The sequence below is a fragment of the Xenopus laevis genome, chromosome 3L, assembly GCF_017654675.1.
Source record: "Xenopus laevis strain J_2021 chromosome 3L, Xenopus_laevis_v10.1, whole genome shotgun sequence".
Classification (NCBI taxonomy): domain Eukaryota; kingdom Metazoa; phylum Chordata; class Amphibia; order Anura; family Pipidae; genus Xenopus; species Xenopus laevis.
Genome location: NC_054375.1, coordinates 104,484,000 through 104,503,428, shown reverse-complemented (window position 1 = coordinate 104,503,428; position 19,429 = coordinate 104,484,000). Strand labels below are relative to the sequence as shown.

Sequence of the window (19,429 nt, the reverse complement as noted above, 5' to 3'; positions counted from 1 at the left end):
AATTTTAGCTTGCCTTATAGCTTCTTTGCATGATTTATTGGCCTCCTTGTACCTTATAAATGATTTGGCTGTCCCAGCTCACTTGAAAGCCTTAAAAGCACGTCTTTTCTTACCCACCTCAACACCAACACTTCTATTGAACCAAAAAGGTTTTGCTTTGCAACGACGTTCCTTGCTTACAAGTAGAATATATTGACAAGTATTTTTATTAAGCAGCATTTTAAAGACTTCCCATTTTTGTTCTGTGTTTAACCCTGTGAAACGCATTTCCCACTTAATATGTTGCAGAGATGCCCTTATACTGTCAAAGTTTGCACATCTGAAATTTAGTGTTTTAGTTACTCCCTTAAAGAATTGCTTCTGCAACAGAATCTCAAAGGAGACCATGTTATGATCACTATTCCCTAAATGCTCACCCACACAAATGTTAGAGATGAGTTCAGTATTAGTTATTACAAGGTCCAAAAGTGAGTTATTCCTAGTAGGTTCTTTAACGAGCTGGAATAAAAAGTTGTCATTAAGCATATTTACAAACCTACTAGCTTTTTCTGTCTTAGCAACCCCATTACCCCAGTCAATGACTGGATAATTGAAGTCACCCATAGCAGTTGTAAGTTTGCTAAATTTTAAGCAAGCACAGTATTAACAGCCCACCTAGTATTAAGGGAGGGGGCTGCTATGGATCTTAAAAAATTATGATCTCTGACAGGCAGCACTTTTTAGCCATACATTGTTCATTTTATAATCTTTTGCTGACCAAAATTAACCCAAGTGTGTGGGTGCTTCCTAGAGGCAATAAGTAACATCCAAAATGTGTTATTTTTAACATTTTTTTGAGGATTAAATAAAGGCTGTTTGATATTTCCTATAACCTGTCGAGGTGTAGCTCTATATAGGTTTGTTTTTTTTATATTCAGCATGAAAACCGCTTATTGTATACAGGTATAGGATTTATCTTGAAACCCATTATCCAGAAAGCTACGAATTACAGGATGGTCACCCCCCTAGACTCCATTTTAATTCAAATTTTAAAAAAAGTTTCCTTTTTCATAAAAAAACTATAATGAATCCTTATGGAGCCAAAACGATACTTTTGGTTTTGTTTAAATGATTTTTAGTAGGTCTCATACATGTACAAATTAATCCTCTGTATATTCATACTAACTCGTTTTAGTGACTACATCCTTGTAAGTGACCTTGTTAATTTTACCAGACATGGGGACTTCATTTCTCACACTTCCTTCCCATTGCCTTGAAAGAAAGGAGACAATATTGCATGCTAACTGTGGCTTCCACTTAACACATCTTTTCAAACTTAAAGGGGAACTCCACAAAAACAACTTAAAGGACCAGTAACATATAAAAGTTTTAAAAAAAATGTTTCTACTTAAGGAAAAAAAAAACAAGGCCGTTTTAACTTTAAATTAGCAAACTCTTTATTAAGAAATGACTTACCGATCCTCTGCGGCGATCGACTTCTCTTCCCTGGCTATCTCCTATAGAAGGCAGGGAGGAGAAATTGTGCGCCGCACAATGGATTGTCGCCTTGTCGTCGTCATTTGTTAAAACTGTCTTGGTGGGTTTTTTTTTTTTCGTTATGTAGAAACAAATTCTATAAAAAAAAAAATTGTTACTCGTCTTTTTAAGCTTTTTGAAAACTAAACATGTTGGCCTCGTTATCAAATTTTGGTTTGGAACCAGAGTTACCATTTAAAAGAATACTGTGCCTTCATACCCAAGTCCTACTCTTTTGTAATTAAAAAAAACAAAAAAACTATTTCCTTCTTCTTGCAGCAGTTGGGTGTCACATATTCATTGATAGTTAAATCCAATATATCTTCTAGGGGGGGGGGGGGGCTCCCTTTCCTAGCCACTCCTAATCCAACAAGTTTATTTTTTTAATATTGGTGTTTAGGCAGCCATCTCGGGTCATTTTGCCTGGCCATCTGCCAGCACTTTAGGATGGAACTGCTTTCCCGACAGGCTATTGTTTTCTGAATAGTCACAGTGGGACATGGGTTTTTACTACTGAGTGCAGTTCTTATATCTATCAGGGATCTGTTATCTGGTTACCTTCCCATTATTCTGCTTCTGGGCTGCAGGGGGGAAGGTAGGAGGGTGATATCACTCCAACTTGCAGTAAAGAGTGACTGAAGTTTATCAGAGCAAAATTCTCCTGACTGGGGGCACCTGTGAAATTGACAATATGGCTAGCCCTATGTCAGATTTCAAAATTAATATAAAAAAAAAATCAGTTTGCTCTTTTGAAAAATAGATTTCAGTGCAGAAGTCTGCTGGAGCAGCACTATTAACCGATGCATTTTGGGGAAAAAAACTCTATTTCCCATGACAGTATCCCTTTAACAGAACTCTGATGTGGGACGGCATTCAGATGATTGTCCTCCCTCTGGCGTTTCCTGTTGGTTATACTTCCTCCCCCAAAACACTTTTTGATGCATGCCTTCTGGGTGTTTTTGTTTTATGTGTAGTATTGTAGTAGAGAGAAGGACAACCTGCCACAATATTAAAATGGATACCCTGAAATATGTAAATATATGTATATTAATATTTACCCCCCCCCCCTTTTCTTTTTCTCAAAGGTGGCAAAAGTCCTGGGCAAATGGTGGTTCTAGATCAGACAAAGGGAGATCAAGTTTATGGAAGGCCACCAATCAGAAGGGGACGCTTTGATAAAGTAAGTTTCAAATTTTCAGGATTTTAATTGTCGCAGGAAAATTACTGCTTTGATTCCATTATGTATGTTTAGACTTTAATTAAGCAATAGTGCTATGCTTGGCTTTATGCCTTAATACAAATCTATTGTTTAAAAAGCTTCTAGCTTCTGTGAGCAAGTTCATCCAATGTATTTATTGTAAGATTTTACAGACTTGTTACAATTGCGTAACTTGGCAAAATTGGCTAATAGAGCCAGCACTCTGGTGGGGGAAAACAATACTATGTTCTGAAAAAAAATGTTTGTAGTGAGTGATGGAGGGTGCTCCCAGTGTGGGGTCAACAATGTTTGATCACTCGCATGTAATAAGCAAGCTGGAACACTAAGCCTTCTTTGCATGGCTGCCTGCTTCAGGGGCTCCCTTCCGGGCATTTGGTAAATCCCTACTGATTTTAGACTCAACCACAAACTTTGGTATCCTGTTAATACAGACTTTCTTCCCCTGTTTTGGCTATAGCAAATGATGTTAATCGATGTCATCCAGGGAAAAGCAATAACTGTAATGGTGGTACCTTGGGGAGAGCAGTCGCTGCATGTCGTAAACAATGTTGTATATAGAGCTGTACAGCAAACAAGCATTTTGACCTTTACATTGATAATTTCTGCTTTTATTTCTAGATGAGAAACAGGGAAAAGTTTTTTCAAAACAAGATGAAGTTCAGAGAGTTTAGAGACCGAAAAGACATCTTGCCATTTGAGAAAATGAAACAGCAAAGGATCAGAGAGAAAGTGGAACGACTAGAGAGAATGCAGCGATTTCGCAGAGCAGTTGAAATGCGAAGGTAAAAATATGTTGTCTAATTTTTTTTTTTTTTTTTCTTTTAAAAAGATGGTTACAGTTTTATATTTCATTCTTGGGGAAAGTTGAGCTTTTATTCTTTCATATTATATCATGGAAGCAGCAACGTTTTGACCCACAATGGTCCTTTTTCAAGCTGACAAAATGCTTTGTCAGCTTGAAAAAGGACTATTGTGGGTCTGAAACGTTGCTGCTGCCATGATATAATATGATATAATATGAAAGAATAAAGGTGGTTTTATACTACAATTTGGAGTGCTGCCAATTTCGTACATTTGCTCTGTAAAAGCATGTGAAGGTGAACACATGATGTGGCGTGCACCCTTCTGAGAAGAAAAGTGACTATTGAGGAGCTGGGCCAACAAAGAAATTGGAAAATTGAGCTTCACAAACTGGTATTTACTGCCTAATTCTGTATGAAAAATATTTATTAGGTCAAAGGGGTAATTCGCCTTTAAATTTACGTGTGATGTGTGTCCAATTTACTCTAGCAACAAGGTGGTGGTTTAAATAACAGACTGGAAGATGCTTAGGAAAGTCTGAATAGAACGTTCGTTCATTTATTAATACAAAGTAATGGCTAGCCATTCTGAGATTTCTGAATCCTGCTTAAAAAAAAGAAAAAAAAAAAAGTTTGGATTCAGTGCAACCTTACCCATGCTAATGGGACATTTTAGAACATACTACACTTTAATTTTAGGAAGAACCTTTTTTTTTTTTTTTTTTTTTTTTTACAATTGCTAATATCAAGTTTGCTAAGATGCACAAGCTGCTGTTCCAGAAGACTCCTTTTGGGTCATCCTGCATTTTTTACTTAAAATTATAGTCAGACAGTGATTGATATTCTATTTTTAGAAGCAGAGAGATCGCTGAAAGAGAATGTCGGGAAAGGGAGCGTATAAGAATAATGCGTGAGCGAGAAGAACTTGATCGTTTGCAGAGGGAACGAGAGAGACTCGAAATAGAAAGGCAAAAATTGGAAAGGGAAAGAATGGAGCGTGAACGACTGGAGCGAGAGAGGATTCGCATTGAACAGGTGAGCAGAGGTGGAAAGAGTTTAAGCGAAACATGTTCACTTTTTTTTTTTTTTTTTTAAATCCACTAAACCCTGAAATACCATTCTAAGCAATTCCAATAAACAAAGGAAAAATGCCCAGATTAGAGGATAATATATTATAAAATAATTATAAACTACTTTAGCTTGAAATAAAATGGAGATTTTTATTTTCATCCTGCAATACTACATGTATTTACATTTAATTTACTTCACTAAGATATACTATCTTTAATCTCTGTAACACTGGGCATGTTATGTTGTGCTCCAAGTAAAGCCTAACTGCAAAACTGAATGCAGGATGTTATAGACTGATTAACGCTTTATCATGCCTTTAAAGGAGCGTCGTAGAGAAGCAGAGCGCATTGCCCGTGAGAGAGAAGAATTGCGTCGGCAACAAGAACAGCTACGTTTTGAGCAAGAAAAGAGGAATTCTCTGAAGCGTCCAAGGGACGTTGATCACAGGTGCTGTTTGACAAGACTTGGTTTCAAAATTTTGGATTCAAAATTCTCTCATTCTGAAGGAAATGTGGATTTTACTTTTGTGCAGAAGCTATTTTTTTCACGCAGTGCAATATCTGGCAATGTTTCTCTAAAGCGCATCCACATTAAAAATGTAGTTCTTTATATAAGTAAAAATGTTACTGTACTTAAAAGTACCAACATTAGTGTGCTTTTCATTCACGTTGCGAAAAAAAACTTGCGCAAAACGACCTATATAATCGGTACACATGTATAGCCATCCATTTATACTCCTTTCTGACCCGCAGTTTGAAAAATGAAGTTATTTTAAAGAAGACATCGAAGTGTTTGAATATCACCATCATTACACAGCACATAATTTAATATATGGCACCGGACTTTAATTTCAGACTAAAAACAATGTTAACCTTTTAAAATGTCATTAATGAAATTTGAGCTCACCATATGATGTTCCCATTGCTCATTTCCAACACATACAAAGACTAAATTGTCTGGCTGAATCACAGTGCAACAGAAGTTGCCATTTCAGTTCTGGCCTAACAGATATGCTGCGCTTTTTAATCGGGTCCACTAAGCAGTAGTTGGCTGCCTGCCGATAATAAGGGCATTGGCATACATCTCACAATGCCAAGTGCTGAGTGTTGCTGAAATTCTTGAACAGCAGCCAGTTGAAGTGGAATATTTTTATTTGAAACAGCACAGCAAACAATGTAACATTTAGGGAATATTACTTCTGTTTTGCAGGTGTAATGCAATGACAAATACATGTTTTTGAAACTGCCCCATTTATTATGTAATTGCATAACTTGTTTTAGTAAAAAGCAAAAAAAATCTAACTTTCTCTTGCCTAATTGGGGGACACAGGCACCATGGGGATGAAGATCCTGCAGCTTGGAGAAGGACACTAACTTGTTAACTTTTGACTCCTCCTCCTGCTCTGGGCTTCATCCCCTGCCTCCTCCTACTATACTCAGTTTCTTTTAGTGTCCTCAGAGGAGAAGACACAGGAAAACTTGTGGCTGGAGCAGTGATCAAGGACCACGGTTAAGATCATGCCACAGATGGGGACCATTGATTACACTCACGTGTCCCACCAGCTGTTTAGGTTCCATCCTAAAAACTCTACGTGCCCAACAGCCTTTCCGCTCTACGGAGGTCTGCAGGCTTGCTCCCTTCATTCCCTGTAGCTGTGTTTCCGCTCCACGGAGGTCTGAACCAGCTTTTATAATCCATTTTCTATCACTGTACATGGATTTATGTTTATATCTACAGGGAATCCAAATAGCCAGAGGCACCCAACGGCTGGACGGATTGGGTGAGTAGTTTTGGTTCACTACTTCCGACCTACCCCCTCCCAAGGGCGCCAGCTTACTTTTCTAAGCGTTACTCACGCGGCGCCCCTTTTTTCGCTGCGTGCAGCACATAGGCGCGCACTTCCGGTTTCTCTCTGCTGGGCGCCATGCGTTGGTGACACGCAAGTCGTCACTGGCGCCAAAACTAGCGAGCGCGCACTTCCGGTTCTTCGTACCTCAGCCGGCAATCTCCTGCGCTCCTCAGTCTCTCGGCGGCGGCGCTCCCACGGCAGCCACTACGGACTGGACCTACAGGTTGAGCGTTGGATAACCCTATTCTGCCGCATTTACAGGCGAGTAACTCCACCTGCTTTTATGCGCATTAGGCTGTAGAGTTTTCTCTTCTATGCTGCACACGTGTCTTGGGGAGTTGGGATAATCAACATCTCCCTTCTCTCTTGCAGGCTCTATTACTAAGTCCTGCGCCAGGATATCCCCTGCCCCTCCTTTTATACTTGTATACCTTAAGGAGTTTTGGCTGTATTGCCACTAAGATGGCAGACAAAACAGAGGAGCCCAGGACCTCAAAGTCCTCAGCACCTTCTCGCAAGGCTACACAAATATCTTACCTTGCATGTGCAGCGTGCAACACCAAATTTCAGAGTGTTTCGTCTGAATCTGTGTGCGCAGCGTGTAGAAACCCACCCACTCCACCTGTCGCTAACACAGCCAGCACTGCCAGCACATCTGACTCTGAATTGGTTCGTGCTCTCTCTCTCTCACTTGCTGGACTACAAAATTTATCCCGCATTCCTGAGACTTTAGATAAGGTTTTAGAGAGATATTCTGACCCTGCAAGGTCACAAGACAGCAGACCTACTGCCTCCAAGCGTTCCATTATTTCCCCTCCAGACTCCCCTGGGGAACAGTTTAGCCCATCTGACGAAGAGGGACAAATCCCTTCAGGTGACGAGTCAGAGGATCAACCTGACCCAGATCAGGACACTCCCAGAACTCAAAGGGAGGTAGAGGGACTTATACAGGCTGTTCTTACAACGCTTAACATCGAAGACACAACTTCGACTGTGGAACCAGCTAAGAACATTTTTAAGAGACAAAAGAAAACCTCCTACATCTTCCCAGCATATGAGCAATTGGAGGAGATAGTCAAATCTCAATGGAAGACCCCCGATCACAGAGTGCAAATATCCAGGCGTTTTTCTCAAACCTATCCATTCCCACAAGATTGCATTGATCTCTGGTCATCACCTCCAGCTGTTGATCCACCAGTTTCCAGGCTATCCAAGGCCACCACTATCCCGGTGGCAGATGCTGCGTCCTTCAAGGACCCTATAGACAAGCGTCTGGAGGGATTCTGCAAGGCAACCTTTACAGCTTCCGGTATGGCTTTCAGACCGATCTTTGCTATAGCCTGGGTGGCCAAGGCAATGGAAGTCTGGGTAGAACAGACAGCTCAACTTATTGGGTCCGAAGACCCTTCTACCGACGCTCTTTTATCGCAAATAGCAGATGCCACATCTTATATCTGTGACGCCTCTTTAGATGCTGCAAAACTGGTGGCTAAGGCTTCAGCACAATCGGTAGCCGCCCGAAGATTCCTGTGGTTGAAGTCATGGTCAGCTGATCTCACTTCCAAAAGATCTCTCGTTAGTCTTCCCTTCCTGGGAAAACAACTGTTCGGAGCAGAGTTAGACAAGATTATATCACAGGCCACCGGCGGTAAGAGTACCTTGCTTCCGCAGACCAGAGCCAAGAGAACCACTTTTAAGAGAAGACCGTTTTTTCGGCCCTTTCGCCAGGGTCAGCGGACGAAGCCCCCAGCAGACAAGTCCACCTCTAACTTTCGCCAACGCTACCACAACAAGCAAGGTGCCTCCTGGTCGTCCTCTAAGGGTCAGGCCAAGTCCTCCCAGGACAAGTCCGCCACGGCATGAAGGCGTACCCACCCTCGGAGGGATCCCCTTAGGCGGCTGGCTAATGTCCTTTCGAGAGGTGTGGAAAGCCCAAATAAGGGATCAGTGGGTCATTCAAGTGGTCTCTCAAGGACTGCTCATAGACTTTGTACGTCTTCCCCCCCGCAGATTTTTCGTATCCCGCCTACCCCTCAACGTTCCAAAACGGCACAAGGTCCTCTCAGTAATCCAAGACCTCTGTTCAGCAGGGACTATCCAACCGGTGCCTCCAGGGGAAAGAGGTTGGGGATACTATTCCAACCTATTCACGGTTCCCAAAAAAGACGGTTCCCTGAGGCCAGTCTTAGACTTAAAGGATCTCAACCCATTCGTCAGGAAACTCCATTTCAAAATGGAATCCATACAGTCTGTCCTCGCATCCATGGAGGAAAACGAATTCATGTCAGTCATAGACGTCAAGGACGCCTACCTCCATATACCGATCCACCCCAATCACCACAGATTCCTCCGGTTTTATGTCGATGGCAACCATTGGCAGTTTGTGGCACTACCATTCGGACTTTCGTCTGCCCCCAGAACCTTCACCAAGGTGATGGCGGCGGCGCTGGAACAGCTCAGGCTCAGGGGCATCTCAGTACTACCCTACCTGGACGACCTTCTCGTAAAGGGCCCGTCTGCGGCAGTCACCCAGTCCCACACCTCGCAGACGCTCCAGGTCCTGGAGAATCTGGGTTGGATCATCAACTACAGGAAGTCCCACCTCCTTCCGACACAGACCATAGAATACTTGGGGCTGATTCTGGACTCCAAGCGAGCGACAGTCTTCCTTCCACGAGAAAAAGCCAATACCTTACAGAGCCGCATTCAGACTCTCAGAACAACCACCTCGGTTCCTCTTCGCACGGCTATGCGAACACTGGGTACAATGGTCGCCTCATTCCCGGCAATCCCATATGCTCAATTCCACACCAGACCTCTCCAACACCTGATTCTCAGGCATCAACGGCGGGACCGACGGAACTTGGACCGCCTGATTGTGATCCCAGAGAAAGTTCAGACTTCCCTGCTCTGGTGGACCCACCCTCTACGAGCCTCACAGGGAAGACCCTTCCCCAACCACGTATGGACGGTGGTCACGACGGATGCAAGCTTAACGGGGTGGGGCGGTGTACTAGGAAACAGAACAGCCCAGGGCTGCTGGAACCAGGAAGAGAGACGTCTGCAGATCAACCTGCTGGAGCTAAGAGCAATACTGTACTCACTACAACACTTCTCGCCATTCCTCCGGGGCAGGGCAGTGAGAATTCAGTCGGACAATGTGACCGCAGTGGCCTATGTGAACCACCAAGGGGGCACAAGAAGCCCTGCATCCCTACAGGAGGCCGCCAAGATCCTGTCTTGGGCGGAAAACAACATCCCAGAATTGTCAGCGGTGCACATCCCAGGGGTCGACAACTGGATGGCAGATTATCTGAGCAGGGAGACCTTAGACCACGGCGAATGGAGTCTGCACCAGGAGGTCTTTCAACTACTAGTAGACAGGTGGGGTCTCCCAGATGTGGATCTCATGGCATCCAGATGCAACCGGAAGGTGCAAAGATTCGTTGCCAGGAGCGTAGACCCGCTAGCTCACGCGACAGACGCCCTAGTAGTTCCGTGGGACTTCACCATGGCCTACGCCTTTCCCCCACTGGCTCTTCTCCCGAGACTCTTAAAGAAGATAAAGAGAGAGGGAACTCTGACCATTCTCGTGGCGCCATACTGGCCAAGAAGGTCTTGGTTCGCCGATGTGGTGGATCTGTCCATCGACGAACCGTTTCGTCTCCCGGACCGAGAGGATCTGCTGACTCAAGGGCCCATCAAACACCCGAATTCTCATCGCTGGGCTTTAACGGCGTGGCTCTTGAGACCTTAGTCCTTAAACGATCAGGGGTCCCCACGGCAGCCATCCCTACCTTGCTTCGGGCGCGAAAGCCAGTTTCTGCAAAGGTATATCATAGAGTGTGGAAAACCTTCATCGGTTGGTGCGAACGACAAGACGTCAATCCACAGAAGGCAACTGAGAGTGCCATACTCTCCTTCCTCCAAGATGGGCTCAGTAAGGGGTTAGCATTGAGCTCGCTGAAGGTGCAGGTTTCGGCCCTTTCCATTCTCTTCCAGAAGAAATTGGCGCTACGGAGCCACGTCAAGACTTTTTTGCAGGGGGCAACCAGGATCGTACCTCCTTATCGATGCCCAGTTCCCCCTTGGGATCTCAATCTGGTTCTCTCCGTCCTTCAGGAGGATCCGTACGAACCCATAGAGGCCGTGCCCCTGGCCACGCTTACTGAAAAGGTTGTCTTCCTACTAGCAATTACATCTGCGCGACGGGTTTCGGAACTGGCAGTGCTCTCTTGCAGACCTCCGTTCACCATCATCCACAAGGATAAAGTAGTACTCAGGCCCACACCCGACTTCCTTCCTAAGGTTGTCTCAGAATTTCACCTCAACCAAGACTTGGTAGTTCCTTCTCTCTGTCCGGTACCCCGGAATCCCAAGGAAGCTAAATTGAACAAGTTGGATGTGGTTCGAGCAATCAAGGCCTACTTGGAGGCTACAAAGGATATGAGGAGATCAGATTCGCTTTTTGTGCTCCCGAGTGGTCCTAAGAAGGGAACTAAAGCTTCCAAGGCTGCGGTGGCTAAGTGGATAAGATCCACCATCATCAGAGCTTATTCGGTGAAGGGCAAGGAGACTCCACTGCAGGTGAGAGCACACTCAACGAGGTCCTTGAGTACGTCCTGGGCAATTCGCCACCAAGCCTCCGTGGAGCAAGTCTGCAGAGCAGCTACTTGGGCATCTCCGCATACTTTCACGCGATTCTATAGGCTGCACACACAGGCCTCAGCCGAAGCCAGCTTCGGGAGGAAGGTGTTACAGACTGTGCTTGACTGAACACCTTTTGGGGTTACAGTGTCCCGCCCTCAGGGGTTGCTTTGGGACATCCCCATGGTGCCTGTGTCCCCCAATTAGGCAAGAGAGAGAGATTTTTGTACTTACCGTTAAATCTTTTTCTCTTGTCCTATATTGGGGGACACAGGCCTTCCCGCCCTGTTGTACACTGCTGTGCAACGTTTTTTATTGTGTATAGTTGCTCCGCGTTGGGAGTCCTTGTTTTGAAGGTTATGAGGGGGTTGAGAGACTCCTTTTCTGTTTTGGGTTGCTTTATATCTCACTCCTCTTCGGTTTGAAACTGAGTATAGTAGGAGGAGGCAGGGGATGAAGCCCAGAGCAGGAGGAGGAGTCAAAAGTTAACAAGTTAGTGTCCTTCTCCAAGCTGCAGGATCTTCATCCCCATGGTGCCTGTGTCCCCCAATATAGGACAAGAGAAAAAGATTTAACGGTAAGTACAAAAATCTCTTTCCGCTGCCCAGTTGCATGAACCGCTCACCCAAGAGACTGACTCCTTTCCCAAAGTCCAAAAGTAAAACACAGTAGAGATGGCAGTCATCAGATCCAGGGTCAGCCTGTCTGTAATCTTTACAGGAGCATGTGCGCTGTAAGCCAGGAGCAGTTTGTTGAGCAGAAGCATGCGCACTGGAAGCCAATCACTTCCAGGAATCCTGGGCATTGGATGTGATGTGACCAAATATGGTTGCCAAAGCACGCGACTTGCCTGGTTCATATGGTGTGAAAGGGGTGTATGTTGAGGGGTAGGTGGATGTGCTATTTTTTAAAAAAAATGGGTGGTGGTAGGGATTTATGGCCACTTAAGAGGGAGGAACTGAAGAGCATAACCTAATTTTGTATAAATTTACATTCTCAGGCGAGATGAGCCATTCTGGAATGAAAACAAAAAGATGTCCATGGATACAGATTCCCGCTTCAGCCATGGGAATGATTTTAATCGTCAGCAAAACAGATTTAATGACTTTGATCACAGAGATAGAAATCGGTATTCTGAGGGATCAAATGTATCTTCTTTTGAAAGGTAATTGCACACTAGTGTTTCCTTTTTTTTTTTTTTTTCATTAAATAGTATAACTTAAATTGGTCAGGTTTGGAACAGGGTCTGTAAATCTGTGTGTTACTAGATGTTCTTTTATTAAAGCCAGGAGGGGCATTAGGTGTTCTTAGAACTGTTTACTTAACCTCTGAAAATCTTAAACACTAGTTAGGTAGTAAATACAACCTGTTTTATTCATGCTATTTAATATGTCTGTTTACTTTCCACTAAGTATGAGAGGCACTTGAATAAAGTACATCCCCTTGTCACAATGTAGAATTACCAATTTACCAGTTACTGTTTCATCTCTCAGTCCTGCATAGATAGCAGTAGGTAACAATCCTACTGCCCATAATTAAAATAAAATCATGCTTAGCACAAGTCTTGTTTGTTGAACTACTGATAAAAAATAGGTATATTGAGCCTTTAATGGAATGTAATACAATGAATTACTGACTTCTGACCACGTTATACACTTGAATGGATACTGCGGTCAGAGTTTTGTGCTGTGGGAAGAGTATTTACTATGCCTTTCCCATTTATTTAGCTTTTATTTAAAAATTTGTACGGTGTTTGTTTCCAGTTTTTAAAATAGATTTAGTTAAAAGTAAATATTTTGTATTATAATGTCTCCCCATATGTTTTTTAATTACACAGACGTGATCGATTTGTGAGCCCAGGAGAAGGAAAGAAAGGCCGAGCAAATATGGCAAACTTTAACAAGAATTTCACAGATTCTAGAAGAAATGAGCCAGCTCAGCCAAGAAATGATCTTCGAGACACTGATAGGAGAGAAGTTAGAGACCAGGATGATAGAAGACCAGTGGTGATTGAAAGGACAGGTGGTAATAGAAACGATGGACCGAGCCATGACAGAGGAAGACTTGGCAATCCAGAAATACAGCATGGTCGACCAAGGGATTCTGGAAACAACCAACCACGGTCAGGAACTTGGAAGGGAGAAGGAGGAATATCTGCAGACAAACGGGAAGCAAGGTATTTTGTTCTATACTCCACTTAAAATAACGTTGCAACAGTAAAGTAAACTGGAGAATTACAGCTACAAGTGCATACTTATTTCAGGTGCACTATGATGTGCAATATAAATCTATTAAAAATCTGGATTCACGTGCTTGTTGGTAAAAGTGTATGGAGAGTTATGAGCGAATTAGAATTCTGACAAATCCTGCATGCATTGGAATGTTTGAGCATGCTCCGTTAATACAGACAGACACATGCACAATTCAGTGAGGAAGAGGCTCACGGAGATGTGTTTTTTGGTTGAATCACTGCCTGAAGGAAAACTCGTAAAAATAAAGTTCTCATAAGTGGTAGGCACCATGAATGCCATGTTTCACTAACTGCGTTCAATGTCTCAATGTGCCTGGTTCTCAGAGCAAGTAGTTTGCATGAAAAAGGAAATGCTTTTAGCTGCATTTATGAACGTTACTTGTGAGATTACATTGCATATTCATTCAGGCTGAGGATCATTTTGATCAATTTATACCTATTACTCCTTAGAGGACACTGCATGAAGACATAGAACTTGTGTGTAGATCTATTTATGTATTATGCATTTCCCAAAAGCACATCCAACATCCAGTCATCTTACTGGAGTGTCTCAATTAAGCGGTGCTTATTATGGCTAAATTTACTGTGTATGGTAATGCGGGTGTGACCTCATACATTTCAGAACTATGTTATATGCAGCACTTGTTTATATTTTTTTTGCCCCCAAGTTTCAAATTCAACTTAGTAACACATGCAACATGGTGGCACGCTAGGGTGATAACTGTTTTTGGAGGTTTATGATCTGCATCATCACCAGAACATTCTACTGAGTTGATGCAAATGCACACAATAGTGGGACATTTGCAAAATAGTGACAAAAATGCTCATCATTGTTAAAACCCATGTATAATGCATTGAGGGGAAAAAGCTGCTGCCCTCATCTACATATTCACACACTTTTGTGAAGTAAATACATAACATTGTTTACAGGATGTGTAAGATGAAATTTCTGTTCATAGTTTAGGCATAGGCAGCCTTTTTTATATGAACTCAGCCTAAGCTACTGCAACCACAATCCTCTCCCTTCATGGAAACTAAATAAAATTCCAGATTTCAACTTAAATTAAATGTAGTCTGTGCAGAAGGTTACTAAAATCTGCAGCAACGTCTAACATTCTGGTTTGGCAAACTGCGGTGAGTTAAAAGTACCCCTTTTTTTGGGCGGGGGATTTTCCCTTCTGCTTCTGAATATGACCAGTTTTCATTTAAGCACATTGCTTTTCAGAATTCAGCAGTTCATTGGTCACATGGATAATTATGTCTTTACCCAGGGGCGATAGGACAGACCGACCAGGAAGAGAGAACAGTGGGCAGCCATCACGTGGTGGGCATGCCAGTCGAGGAGGTAAACCAGGCTACACAGGCAGAGATGGCAATCGCTCAATCGTTGTGAGTGAACGAGGAAGCAGTGGACAAGTAAGTTGTGGGGTTTCTATTTGTGTGGTATTTTTTTTTGTTTTTTTTTAATGTATTTATGATTTTAGTTTCAAACAACCGCAATGTTGTTTGACATGAGTGTGCAAAATTAAAGAATAGTAAAGGAAGGGAAGCGAGAGCAAAATTAAAGAATAGTAGAGAAAAGGAAAAAATACAAAGTTGTATTTACTTATCCTGTTTGTGTCCTATATATAAAGGTGTATGTTACAGTTCTTTTAATAATTGTACTATTTATGCTGGATAATGCCAAAGGCTAATTTCCAAAAAGGAAGGGCCCCATCTACTGAGATTGCAATTAAGGAAAATCTGTTTGTATAAAAAAAATTCAAGTGTCCCTGTGATTATCTTCTGTCTTGTCTCCATTTGGTTATCAAATTGATGATTTATCATGCTACAAGTCCTTATGAATAATATTGGTCTTCAGGCTTGCCCAGCAGGGGCCACCAGCAGAATTCCAATGATCTTTTATAGCCCACTGTGTTTTTCAGAGTGTCACTGAATATACAGTGTGAGCCTGGAAGTTTAACAGATTTTACTGTTTTAAGTATTGTGTATCATACCACAGACATCAGATATGTTGTATTTAATTTTTGATAATTGCACATTTTAAGCTTTTGGTGTCTTATGTATTGTTTTTAGCATTTTAATGAAGGCCGGCAAGTTGTGGAGCGTCAAGGCCGAGACACAGGTGGTCCAAGAAAGGATTGGCATGCTCCAAGCTCACAGGGCACTGGATACAATGCAAGGAGAATGTCAGATGGTCGCAGTGGAGGCATGATGTCTAGGTACTGTTAATATATTTGACTGAAGATTTTCATTCATCCAGGTTGCTGTATATCTAGTATAAGTAATTCTAGAGCAACTGGAGTTGCTGAGTAATCACTGAAGACGTTTCACTACTCATCCGAGCAGCTTCTTCAGTTGACTGATATGCGAAGTCCCTGTCATATAAACTCTTCCACTAATCCAATCACAGTGGCACTTTGTAACTCTTCAGAGAGGTGACCGTTTACACTCACAGATGTCAGAATGTTGTGTAGTTACTATGATAGGATTAACAAGGTATCGTGCAACTCTTAAGGTCCCCATAGAAACAAAGATTTCTCTTGCGCAACGACCGATTTTAGCGAAGTCCGACAAATCCTTCTAAATGATAAATGTTAGTGGGATTCGAACGATCGAACATCTTACGATTTTTCAGCAGACATCTTTCTGTTTGCAGGGCCAAGCAGGCAGCTACCCTTTGTTTTCCTGGCAAATTGGTCTTTTTAGTTGATGGACAATTGGTACGATCGTTCTGAGATAATCGTGGTCTCACTATAACAAGCAGATCTTTTCAAAATCTCAACATCTATGGCCAGCTTCAGAAACAACTCCTAGAACTGAAGAAGCTACTCTGATGAGTAGTGAAATGTCTTTAATGATTACTCAGCAAGTCCAGTTGCTCTAAAATTACTTACACTAGATAATATATTAAAAGAAGGAAAGCTACTGAAGCAATTTATTGCCAATAGATTAGCCACAATAGTGCAAGCTATACTACTATATTTTTTTCTGCAGTATGCTTTTCTAGCAGCTCTAGAAGCTCTTTGTTTAGGATATCAGCTGCCATATTGGTTTGGTGTGACATCACTTCCTACCTCTCATGAGTCTCTTCCTGCTCACTCATAGCTCTGAACTCTGGATTACAGCAGGGAGGGGGGGAAAGGGATGGGGGGGAGAGGAGCAAACTGAGCATGCTCAAGCCTTAGTCCTGGAAATTTATGCTGAAAACAGGAAGTCTGATACAGAAGTTTATGTATACACAATATAAGGAAAGACATGCTGTGTTTTTATATAGACCTTTCTGATAAAGCTTACTTGATTTTAACCTTTACGTCTCCTTTATTGAACTAGAACTGCAAGTAAGCTAGAGAGATTTTCAGGAGTCACTGTACACTTCTATTGTTTAAGTATTACACAATACCTAAGAAAGCATTCCTCTTTCTCTAAAGTAGACCTATGTAGTTATAACTGCTGTAGATAGTTAGACCCATAAATCTTTGCATAAAAATGTGAGGAACTAAACCCAATCACTTCATTTCAGGGGCTCAAAAATAATTGGGACAATTAACTCAAAGGTTATTTCATGGGCAGCTGTGGGCAGTTCCTTCTTTATGTCATTATCAATGAAGCATTTAAAAGCCCTGGAGTTGATTTGAAGGGGGGGGGGGGTTGTATAGACAATATGCGGTCAAAGGAGCTCTCCATGCAGGTGAAACAAGCCATCCTTAAGCTGCAAAAACAGAAAAAAACAATCCGAAAAAATTTCTACAATATTAGGAGTGGCAAAATCTACAGTTTGGTACTGAAAAAAGAAAGCACTGGTGAACTCGGCAAAGCAAAAAGACCTGGACGTCCACGGAAGACAAAAGTGGTGGATCGCAGAATCATTTCCATGGTGAAGAGAAACCCCTTCACAACAGCCAAACAACAACACTTTCCAGGAGGTCGGTGTATTGATATCCAATTCTACCATAAAGACAAGACTGAATTATAGTAAATACAGGGGGGGGGGCACTGCAAGCCGCTAATAAGCATCAAGAATAGAAAGGCTAGTTTGGACTTTGCTAAAAAAAAAACTAAAAAGCCAGCACAGTTCTAAAACATTTGAACAGATGAAACCAAGATCCGGACACAGGACAGAAGCAGCCAAATGAATTCTGAGGTGTTCACAGACACTGTCTGCTCAAATCCAGCTAAATGCAGTCAAACTGATAATGACCCAAAGCATACAGCCAAAACAGTCAAAGCAACCCAGGAGTTTATTAAAGCAAAGAAGTGGAATATTCTTGAATGGCCAAGTCAGTCACCTGATCTGAACCCAATTGAGCATGCATTTCACTTGTTGAAGACTAAACTTCGGACAGAAAGGCCCACAAACAAACAGCAACTGAAAGCCGCTGCAGTAAAGGCCTGGCAGAGAATTAAAAGGAGGAAACCCAGAATCTGGTGATGACCATGAGTTCAAGACTTCAGGCTGTCATTGCCAGCAAAGGGTTTTCAACCAGTATTAGAAATAAACATTTTATTTTCAGTTTTTTAATTTGTCCAATTTCTTTCGAGCCCCTGAAAAAAGTGATTGTTTAAAAAAGGATTTAGTTCCTCAAATGTTTATGCAATCTTTTTGTTCAACCCACTGAATTACAGCTGAAAGTCTGTAGTTCAACTGCATCCGAGTTTTCATTTAAAATTCATTGTGGTAATGTACAGAACCATAATTAGAAAAAAGTTGTCTCTGTCCAAAGATTTATGGGCCTAACTGTATTTGGGAAGCACCAGCAGTGGCTGTTTGTCTGTAGCCACCGACATGTAAGGGGAGGTTGCAGAACTTGGCACTGCATGCTTTGGACATACTGGGGTTGTAAGGGCAAGCTGCAAGTTCTGTTTAATAATATATGGCTAGTTAGAGAAGGACACTGGTGCTTGAAGCACCAGCAAATCTGAATATGGATATGTATACAAGTATTTTTTGCGAAACAGAAGGCAATGTCCGGAAATAATGTTTAATTTGGTTTTCATCACAAACGAAAACTTGCCTACGTATTTCGTTACCTAGTGTCTGTATTTTGTGCCTTCCTGTCCTTGTAAATGCAATAAGGTTTTGCACATTCATTTTAAAATGCTTCAGATGATGCTCTAGAACTGGTTATATATTACATTATAGGAAATATAAAGATCCATGGTTGCTGAGTCATCTAAGATAAAGGTTAAGATACAAAAACATTTTTGATGCTTGTTTGCATATTTTCGTTTAATTAAAAGGTAACGTACTGCTGTATAAAAAAAAAGATATTTGTTTTGGCACAAATAATGCTTTGTGAATTACAAGTGTGTATCTCCTGTGTTCCTTAATGGGTCTCTTTGTAAAATGGCATGACCAGAGGCTGCACTACATAATTGTTAAATACTGACGTATTTTTTTTTTTTTTTAAACCTTTTGTAGTAACCCTGCGATTAACAGAGTTGTACAGGTGCCAGGGGGATCCATGCAGAGGGGAACCGGATCTGGATTTAAGTCTTATAAGGGGGCGCCGCAAAGAAGATACTGAAAACAAAATGGCTCTGTTTTGGAGATAACTTATTACATTCTTGTATACTTAACTAAACTCAACAGGGTGTTCAGTAAATCATTTGACTTTTTTTTTTTTTTTTTTTTTTAAATATACATTTTAATTCTTTGTTCCATAGAAGGACTTTTAATGATCCAGTTAATTTATCCAGAGGCCTTCACAAATAAGGCACAAACTTCATTTGGAGCAAAATATACGCGGTTTGCTAAAACTGCCCCAACTCCGCCATACTTTTTTTTTTTTTTTAGGGATCAAAGGAGCTGCAGCAATACTGGCTAAAGACTAAAATAGTGTTTATATAACGGAATTCTTCCCCCAAAAAGTTAGAGAAACAGTTTTATTTCAGAAGACACATCGCAGATTACGTCAAATAATGTAGATTTATTCCCGTTAGGAATATTTTTTTTCTCCCCATGTTTGAATGTAAAGTTACTATGTGCTCCTTTTGTAAATTTTTGCCACAATAACTTTTTCTTCTGTATGTCCTGTGGCCTTTTTAGGTGGTATAAATAAAACTTTTGTTTCTGT

General features: G+C 41.8%; 1 protein-coding gene across 5 annotated transcripts in view; it reads left to right on the top strand.

Annotated features, from left to right (window-relative positions):
* sltm.L (SAFB-like, transcription modulator L homeolog) overlaps window positions 1-19,429 on the top strand; it is a 52,250-nt gene extending 32,821 nt beyond the window's left edge. For 4 of the 5 annotated variants that reach the window (XM_018253020.2, XM_018253024.2, XM_018253023.2 and 1 more), the window contains 9 exons: window positions 2,601-2,695; window positions 3,353-3,516; window positions 4,389-4,569; window positions 4,928-5,052; window positions 12,102-12,266; window positions 12,939-13,277; window positions 14,624-14,768; window positions 15,429-15,574; window positions 18,775-19,429. In XM_018253020.2, the coding sequence (XP_018108509.1) occupies window positions 2,601-2,695; window positions 3,353-3,516; window positions 4,389-4,569; window positions 4,928-5,052; window positions 12,102-12,266; window positions 12,939-13,277; window positions 14,624-14,768; window positions 15,429-15,574; window positions 18,775-18,880 (1,466 nt within the window). In that variant the 3' untranslated portion in view covers window positions 18,881-19,429. The remainder of the gene's footprint in view (window positions 1-2,600; window positions 2,696-3,352; window positions 3,517-4,388; window positions 4,570-4,927; window positions 5,053-12,101; window positions 12,267-12,938; window positions 13,278-14,623; window positions 14,769-15,428; window positions 15,575-18,774) is intronic. The other variant, XM_018253021.2, reaches the window with a different exon arrangement.